The sequence below is a fragment of the Denticeps clupeoides genome, chromosome 7, assembly GCF_900700375.1.
Source record: "Denticeps clupeoides chromosome 7, fDenClu1.1, whole genome shotgun sequence".
Taxonomy (NCBI): domain Eukaryota; kingdom Metazoa; phylum Chordata; class Actinopteri; order Clupeiformes; family Denticipitidae; genus Denticeps; species Denticeps clupeoides.
This window is the reverse complement of record NC_041713.1, coordinates 1,622,660-1,632,200: the sequence shown is the minus strand read 5'-3', so window position 1 is coordinate 1,632,200 and position 9,541 is coordinate 1,622,660. Positions and strand designations below refer to the sequence as shown.

General features: G+C 49.7%; 1 protein-coding gene across 1 annotated transcript; it reads left to right on the top strand.

Annotated features, from left to right (window-relative positions):
• The first annotated feature begins 304 nt into the window (after positions 1–304).
• Positions 305–8,436, top strand: ldlra (low density lipoprotein receptor a). The gene is made up of 18 exons (XM_028985526.1): positions 305–435; positions 1,202–1,324; positions 2,128–2,250; positions 2,339–2,716; positions 2,798–2,920; positions 3,006–3,128; positions 3,472–3,591; positions 3,770–3,895; positions 4,479–4,650; positions 4,741–4,968; positions 5,443–5,561; positions 5,643–5,782; positions 5,860–6,001; positions 6,107–6,250; positions 6,333–6,572; positions 7,155–7,232; positions 7,320–7,480; positions 7,576–8,436. Exons 1-18 carry the CDS (start codon positions 381–383, stop codon positions 7,609–7,611), a joined length of 2,631 nt encoding a protein of 876 aa, XP_028841359.1. The 5' UTR covers positions 305–380; the 3' UTR covers positions 7,612–8,436.
• Positions 8,437–9,541: the final 1,105 nt, after the last annotated feature.

Sequence of the window (9,541 nt, the reverse complement as noted above, 5' to 3'; positions counted from 1 at the left end):
GCTTTATTACATGCTGCTTATTGATAACACGCTTCCTTCTCATTGGCTGAGACAGCAGTATAGTACATTTGGAGGCGTTTATGACGGTCTTTGCTTCCTCTTCGTCTTCCCTTCTTTTCCCGAGTACGGGACCATTGTTGGAATTCCGCGGCCCTGGGCCCCCGGGGCCACGCCCCCCGGCCGGGAAAACGTGCCCTCGAAGAATCACACCACCCGACCCCGCCCCCCCGCCGCCGCCGAGGCCCCGCCCACGCCCCGCCCCCCGGCCGCATTCAAATTGGCGGCGAGTCCAAACAACGGAGAGACACGAGCGGCGGCGTCCGTCACTGTTACAGTAGCAGCCAATCACGGAGCAATCGTCTTTACACTGTCCTGAGACCATGGGACATGCGGTCCTGCTTCTGCTCTTTTTCTTCCTCCACACAGTAATAACACGTAAGTAACCTCCGTTTCACATTATGCATGATATTCGGAATCGGAAAAATAGAATATGTTTATACTCTTTATAAAAAAAAAATATATATATATATATATATATGCACACACACACACACACACACACACACACACACTGAATATAAATATATGTATGAATGGACATAGGTCTATAAGTGTGTATAGATGAACAATGCGCAGTACAATATAATAGACAAAAAATCTAAATCTTATAAACAGTGCAGTGCAATGAAATCTTCTGAAATATTAACACGAGGAATGTATTTATGGCATGTTTATTCGTTTTTTTTAGTTGGAAGGTAATTATATTTCCCGTTTGTTGGCTTTGATTGAGCCCGGCTCATTAGAACCGGTTCCGCCACCGCTCCCCGTGACTCAGCTCTCCTGCTGACGTTCTCTCTCTCTCTCTCCCCGGGTTCTGCGGCTTGGCCTACATTCGACGTAAAGTTTGACCCACTTCCAGCAGGGGCTGGTGTGTTATTGTATGAGGGTCCCACCTTCACTCCCACTCTCATCTCAGGGGCCCGGTGGGGGTGGGCGCGTGCGCCAGATTCTCAGAGAGCAGGAGAACTCTGGGATTTCAGCAGCAGGATCAGTTTACAGCCTTCTGGCAGGGGACCTCCGGAGACGAGGACATGGCCAGCTTCCATGTTCCTTCATTCCAGAGCGGTGACCTGAACCCCAGGTTGTTCACCCGGTCACCCGTGTACCGGGATTGGGTCTGACTGGTTCTGCTGTTTCGCAGAGGCTGAGAAATGTGACGCCAGCCAGTTCCAGTGCGGACAGGGCAACTGCATCCCGCTGCGATGGATATGCGACGGCACGAACGACTGTGCAGACGGAACCGATGAGCTGCTCGGCGCTTGCAGTGAGTGTTCGTTCATTCATTCCTTCATTCATTCGTTCAATGAAGCTCAGCAACCTGTGATTAACCTGTGGGGCGGCGGTGGCCTAGCAGTTTAGGAAGTAATCAGAAGGTTGCCGGTTCGAATCCCGATCCGCCGAGGTGCCACTGGGCGCCGTCCCCACACACTGCTCCCTGGACGCCTGTCGTGGTGCCCACTGCTCACCAAGGGTGACGGTTAAATACAGAGGACACATTTCACCTTGTGCACCGTATCACTGTGCTGCTGTGCATCACTTTTTATTATCTTTGATGCCGTTATAACCTGAGATCCTGTTACTGTTACTTCAAATTATGTCGTCTTTCGCAATTTAGGTTCTTTTTTATCTGCGGGATTCTCTGTGACGTCCCAGACGAAACACACATGACCAAATCACAAGGACCAACATCCTGCCAAATTCAAATCAAATTCAAATACATGCTATGATATGTAGTAAAATGCTTTAGCGCTGCTATAGACCACAGTATTGCAAATATTGCAAGTATACAATGAAAACCGATATGCAAATATAGCAAACATAAACAAATATTACACTTTTATGTTAAAATATCATAAAATATGTGTAACAGGTAGGGTGAAGGTGTGCAAATGAGTAAAGTGAAAGTAAAAAATGGGTGCAAGTATTCTGGGGGGGTTGAGTCCAGAAGTGATTGAACGTGAAAGTGCTGGAGTGTATTGGCGTTCAGCCCTATGAAGTGTTGTATAGCCAAGTCGGGCGGCTTTATCGCTGATGAGTCTCATTTTCTGATGCCCTGTGTTGGCACAGATGCCAAGACCTGCAGGCCCTCCGAGTTCAGCTGTGGCGGGCTGCTCAACCGCTGCGTGCCAAACAACTGGCGCTGCGATGGACAGGCCGACTGCGAGAATGCAGCCGACGAGGCGCAGTGTGGTGAGTGTCGTGTCTCTCGTTTCTACATCATCAGCTCTTTACGTCCCCCAAGCGACCCGTAACCTCCGCGCTCTCCATCGCCCCGAAGCCGAGAAGCGCTGCACCGCCCACCAGTTCCGCTGCAGCAGCGGCCAGTGCGTGTCGGCGTCCTTCGTCTGCGACGACGACAGCGACTGCGACGACGGGAGCGACGAGGCGTCCTGCCAGCCCGCCACCTGCAGCAGCGTTTCCTTCCACTGCAACAACTCCGCCTGCGTGCCGCGCCTGTGGGCCTGCGACGGCGAGGCCGACTGCGCCGACGGCTCGGACGAGTGGCCTCAGACCTGCGCCGGACGACTCTCCCCCGCCACCACCAAGCCCTGCTCCACCCAGGAGTTCCACTGCGGCAGCGGCGAGTGCATCCTCCACAGCTGGAGGTGCGACGGGGACCCGGACTGCGCGGACCTCTCCGACGAGGCCAACTGCCGTGAGTTCCGGAAGGCTCCTTATGACGGGAGGCCGCAACGTCCCCGAACACCATCCCCTCTCACGGCCCTCGTCTCCACAGAGCTGTCCACCTGCCGCCCGGACGAGTTCCAGTGCAACGACGGCGCCTGCGTTCACGGCAGCCGCCAGTGCGACCAGGTGCGCGACTGCAGGGACTCGAGCGACGAGCTGGGCTGCGCTAGCGGTAGGACCCTCTACTCTCTAGACCATCGCCAAACGCGTCACCAAACTCCCGGTCATCCTGCGCTCTGTCCCTCAACCCCCCCCAGTGTCCGGGTGCGAGGCGCCGTCCAAGTTTAAGTGCCGCAGTGGCGAGTGCATCGGCATGGAGAAGGTGTGCGACAGACGGCGAGACTGCCGGGACTGGTCGGACGAGCCGCTGCGTCAGTGTGGTGGGTAGACGCTGGATAGACCTTGATATACATAGCTACTAGGATCTCACGATACGGTTATATCACTATATATGGCAGCACTGAACATGCTGCGATATTCTACAGTACTCAGCTGTACAGCGCCATCTACAGGAGTGGAGGTCTCGTCTCTGCAGAACTCACTAAAGAAACTGCTCCACAGCACCATCCGATGGACTAAATTTATAGACAGAAATATTGATATTTGATGTCCCTGTATTGATACGATATCACCGCGGAAAATATTGCCATATATTGCCGTGTCGACACCCCTATTAGATACACAGTCGGCGGAATTGACTCTGCCGCCCTCGTCTGTTTGCAGATTCCAATGAATGCATTTACAACAATGGCGGCTGCTCACACATCTGCAATGACCTGAAGATCGGCTATGAGTGCCTGTGCCCCGCCGGATACCATTTGGTGGACAAGAGGCGCTGTGAAGGTAAGGATATGGGTTTGTGGGTCTTCTGACCGTGCTGAGTCACCAAGGCCAGGATGAACTCTGGACTGTGGGACATGCTGTTTGGTTTGGCTCAGGGTTGATCAGAGCAGCAACTGTGTTACCGTACATCGTGCTCCGAGTCGAGAGATGCGTAACATTGACCCGTTCCCATGCGCAGATATCGACGAGTGCGCCAACCCTGACACATGCAGCCAAATATGCATCAACCAGATGGGCAGCTACAAGTGTGAGTGTGAGGAGGGCTACCAGATGGACCCTGCGACTAAAGCTTGCAAGGCTATCGGTCAGTACATCCAGAAACTCTGTTTATCCTGTATTAGTTGTGTCTCCACGGAGGTATGATTGGTGCTGGAACATCATCATATTGGGGTGGTAGTAGCCTGGCGGGTAACACTACAAAGTCACTTCGCCCTGAGCAGAGCTGTAAATCTTGGCCGGAGGGGTCAATTACTATGATTTTGGTCGAGTCGGGTCGGGTCGGTGAAGCTCACATGATAAACTTCCGGCCTATAGTACCTTTCTGTATGATTCGCTGCTTGTAAATTTGTTTTGGTGATTGTTCATTTTTAAATGAAATTCTCGTCCAGTGTCGTCAGGCATTTTCATTGTCGCGAGAGAGATGCGAAAATGGATTCTGAGGAGGTGAAACGGAGGCTCGACTCCGGCAATTATGTTTTAAACCCGCTCATTTCCCCGTGGCGCTAGACTAAGACTAGTCGGGTCGTGCCGAATTCTGTCCGGGGATCACAGCTCGAACCCTGAGTGTCTCCAGGGGGACTGTCCCTGAAACTACCATTACTGTAAGGATGTCTGATAAATGCCATAAAATGTAATAACGTAAAATTCCCTGCACCCTGATCTAACAGGAACTGTGGCCTACCTCTTCTTCACCAACCGACATGAGGTGAGGAAGATGACCCTAGACCGCAGCGAGTACACGCGCGTCATTCCTCGTCTGAAGAACGTTGTGGCTCTGGACATGAATATTGCCACCAAGGAAATCTACTGGTCAGACATTTCCCTCAAGAAGATCTACAGGTTCTTACAGCCCCTCATTCGCCTTTGTTCCTGAACAATACTAGACTATTTAGAGCAGAGAGATCATTGTCTCCTCCTTCCCGGTATCAGAACCTCCCTGGAATCCTCCTCAGACCTGGCCGCTCACAACGCCATCGTCACTTCCGACATCAGCGCCCCCGAAGGCATCGCCGTGGACTGGATCCACGGTAACATCTACTGGACCGACAGCTCCAAGCGCACGATCTCAGTGGCGAGTGCTGATGGGACCCTGCGGAAGACCCTGTTCAGCATGGACCTTGCCAAACCCCGCGCTATTGTGGTCGACCCAATCAAGAAGTAGGTTACATCCCAGCCTCCGTGCAATTCGCGCTTCTCATATTTAAATAGGTGCTTTTGACAGCCTTTCTTAATTTGTTTTATTCGTTTTTGTTAGTCTTCGTCACGTCCAGACTCGTTTTAGTCCCGTAGAACTATAGTACCCAGTAAAACGGACCAAACCAACCCATTTTATAATTAAAACAAGGTTATCTTATTATTATATTATTGTTACCTTATGGACTCAAGAATACTCGGCAGGGGCCGCATTTCTCCCCGGGTTTCTGTTTTCTTTTAAACTTCATTATAAAGAAAGTTTCGCTTCATCATTTTCTCGCAGGCATCTGCTTGCCCACCACCATATATCTATGATCCACCACAAGCCTCCTTGGCGTCATGTCATGAAGGTTCATTGACTAATATTTTGTCCTAAATTTCGCGGACGAAATTATTATTTTTGCTAGCTTTCAAGATGGTTTTGCATGCTCTTCCCAGCTTCATATACTGGACCGACTGGGGCAGCCCTGCGAAGATCGAGAAGGCGGGCCTCAATGGAGGGGACCGCAATGTTCTTGTGATGGACAACATTGTCTGGCCCAATGGCATCAGTCTCGGTGAGGGTCTATGACATTAAGATCCAGGTTCTCAGGACCTGGTCGGGTCTGGTCTGACTGGATTCTCTGTCACTGGGTTAGACCTGCTGAACCAGCGGCTGTACTGGGTGGACTCCAAACTGCACACGTTGTCCAGTATCGACGTCCAGGGAGGTGGCCGTCGGACCCTCATCACAGACCAGCACAAGTTGGCCCACCCCCTCAGCCTCACTCTGTTCGAGGTGAGAAAGACCTAATAGAGGGAGAGAAGTGCAGCGGTTCCTGCTGACCTGACCAGCATTACTTCTGCTGCTTCCAGGAGAAGGTGTTCTGGACGGACGTCAGCCAAAATGCCATCCTGAGCGCCAACCGCGTTACGGGTGGAGACATCACCCATGTAGCCGAGCACCTGCTGTCCCCAGAGGACATCATATTGTTCCACAACCTCAAGCAGCCCACTGGTATGCATTCATCTTTTATTTCGGGTATGAGCGGAGGAAGTGGGCGTGGCCTGCTTGTTATAAGTAAGTAAGGATTGCATCGTTCCCCACTTCTTGCTGCTTTAGGTATGAACTGGTGCAGGGTGAGAAATGGTGGCTGTGAGTACATGTGTCTGGCAGCGCCCCAGGTCACCAGGTATTCCCCCAAGTACACCTGCGCTTGTCCCGATGACATGGTGCTGGCCAAAGACATGAGGAAGTGTGTCCCAGGTAGGTCACCGAGCTTCAGGAATGAATCTGTTACTCCCACTGGCCTGTCGGACTCTAACCTGCTCACCTGTGTTTCGGGCAGCTTCACCAACCCCAGAGCTTCCCGCAGGGCCCAAAGTGCCTGTTACCATCCGACCTCAGCCACCGGCTGAGACTTCACCCCGGTCTCCAGTCCAGATCTCAACCAAGCCTTCATCTCAAGCCTCCACCGAACCTCCGTCCCTGGCTGCTACCGGTGTGCCTCACATCCCCAAAGTCCAGCCAACACAGCCGGATGTCGTCAAAGCTCCTAAAACCGTGGAGCCACCTACCTTTCAACAAGGTACCTGAAGAAAAGGCTGCATTCACCCTGCCATTTTCTTTCAGGCGGCACCACTGAAACAACGTGTGAAGAATGTAAATGTAATGCCCTTTCTGGCCACTGCCGTGGTGCTGGCGCTGCTTCCAGAAACTCAGCCTACTTAAACAATGGAATTCTTACACATTTTATACTGACAAAATGGCATAAATAAAATAAAAACTGCTAAGCAGCATGAATGACAGCAAAAGCCCTCGACTAAATCGGAAAACATAATGGTGTAATGTTTAGTGGTAGCCTAATGGTAGTGGTAGTAGCCTAGTGAGTAACAACCTCACCTATGAACCAGAAGACCCAGGTTCGAACCCACTTACTACCTTCGTGTCCCTGACCAAGACACTTAACCCTGAGTGTCTCCGGTTAGTCCGTGTAACTACTGAGTGTAAGGCACTCTGGATAAGGGCGTCTGGTAAATGCTGTAAATGTAAATGTTTAATGCAGCAGCTCTATATATACTAAAAAACAGTAATACAGTAATACTGATCTATCTGGCATTAATAATGTGACCACGTCTGACTGGTTTACTGTGTTCTGACGGTCTTGCAGGTTCTGGCGGTCTTGCGGTTGCTGCCCCTAAGACATCATCGTCCTCACAAACTGCTTTTTACATTGTGTTGCCATTAGGTGAGGTCCGAATAACCTGCATAAAGCGTGAATTTGATATGCAAGCCCCATCATGCTCTTCACCCGCCGTCACTTCCGTCTTTTCAGCGATTTTGTGTCTGCTGGCCTTTGGCGCCGGGCTGCTGTGGAAGAAATGGAGGCTGAAGAACATCAACACCATTCATTTCGACAACCCTGTCTACCAGAAGACCACAGAAGACAAAGTCCACATCTGTCGAAACAGTTCTGATGGCTACAGCTGTCTGCCGGTAAAACCTCACACCCTGAATGCCCTGAATGATGTCCCGTCAGCGTCTTTTTTTGACAGACGCATGTTCAATTGTCTTTTTTTGTTGTCTTTCAGCAACAAAACGTGAATCTGGACGATGAAATGCCTTGATGTCGGTACTGAAGGACGCTGACGGTGGGGAGACACCAATCCTCGTTTTCCTTCAGACTTTTATAGCTCATGGAGGAGCTTTCCTGGAAACACAAATCCTCATGGACCAAACGCATTTCTCAGGTTTATCTCCAGACAAATCCATAAAGACAGGCGCCAACAGCTCCGATTTGACTTACTTCCTGCAGCATGACTGCCCTGCCTACAGCATGCAGTCAACTAAATCCACGGAACAGGAGCACAAAAACTGCAGCGCTGCACGTCTGGTCGTGCATATTTATTTCCGAGAGCCCAGGGGCCGTACTTGATGTCCGCAAACGTGAACCCTGCACTCACCGCGTTGCCTCAACCGCAGCAGCGGCGTCGGCCGCTTGGGTCCGTGCCTTTTGCATCCCAGCATGCCTTGCGGCGCGGCGCTGGTCCGTCCGTCTCTATCGTTTCAACAGCCCACAACACACGCTGGATGTGACCGTTCACCTCAAAGTGCCAGATGTGATTGTGAATTTGTTAATATTTCAGTATTGTCTGTTGTTTTGAATACTTATTTATTTTGAAATGCGGAATGTATTAATAGGCTGTAAAGTAACATGATGATGAGACGCTATCATTACTGCGTGGTTTTATGTTTAGGAATTTGTGTGTAATTTTGATCAATATTAAATCCTTATTGAGGCCTGTGATGAGAACAGCTCTGTATAAACGTCTGCGAGTTGTGGGGGACTATTTATTCCGTTCTTTATTTAACTTCATCACGTTGTAAATATGGAAATCTATGTTCTGCTTTTTTATGATGCTTTATGTTCAACAATAAATGGTTTCTCTGTGGATTTGCACATTTGCTTCCTTACACAAGTAAACAAGCTGTGGTGTAAAATTGGAATGAATGAGCTCACAGCAGATGGAATAACGGGCCCTGCAGTAAAAATCGTTCATCTAGACGCTTCTCTGTCTTGGCTCCTATGGGGTGGAATGAACTTCCACTGGATGTTCGAACAGCTGAGTCACTACAGATCTTCAAACACGAGATAAAACCTTCCTGTGCATTAAAAAGCGGCTGGGTTCTGAAGTTAAAAAAAAGTGAAGTGATTGTCACTTGTGATACACAGCAGCACAGCACATGATGCACACAGTGAAATTTGTCCTCTGCATCACCCTTTGTGAGCAGTTGGCAGCCATGACAGGCACTGGGGAGCAGTGTGTGGGGACGGTGCTTTGCTCAGTGGCACCTTGGCGGATCGGGATTTGAAACGGTGATCTTCTCATTACGGGGCCGCTTCCTTAATGGCTAGGCCACCACTGGAAGTGAAAGCACTTCCATAAAGCGCTCTGGATTAGGCTTGTCATGATACTGAAATTTGAAACTGTCAAACTATCAAATTCAAAATTCAATTTTTTTTTATTTGTCACATACACAGTCGTACACGGTATGATATGCAGTGAAATGCTTTTTGCGACTGCTACAGACCACAATATTGCAAATGTTGCAAGTAAACAATGAACCAATATGTAAATATTGCAAACATAACCAAATATTACACTTTTACGTCTTTAATTTCCCTTCCGAGTGTCCAGGTGGGTGAGTGCGATACTAAGGATGGTACTCGAGAGTGTAAATGTAAGTGTTGGTATAGCAAACTCACGGCGTCAGTAAATAAAGAACCTGCCTGTTCGAATGGAAAACGTGATCACAGAACACGAGGACGGTGGGATCAGAACCATGAAGGTGTGTGTAGAAGTGTGTGTGTGCGGGAAAGAGACTTCACTTCTTACTGGATGAACATGTGGACATGTTCAAGGCCATGGGAAGGAATGTCTGATAACACACACACCTCCGTCAATATTTTACTGATTCGGTGTTCAATTCAAAGGCATATTAGGCTGAATCATACAATAATTCTATCCTGAAATGATAAAAATTTATTTGTAATAT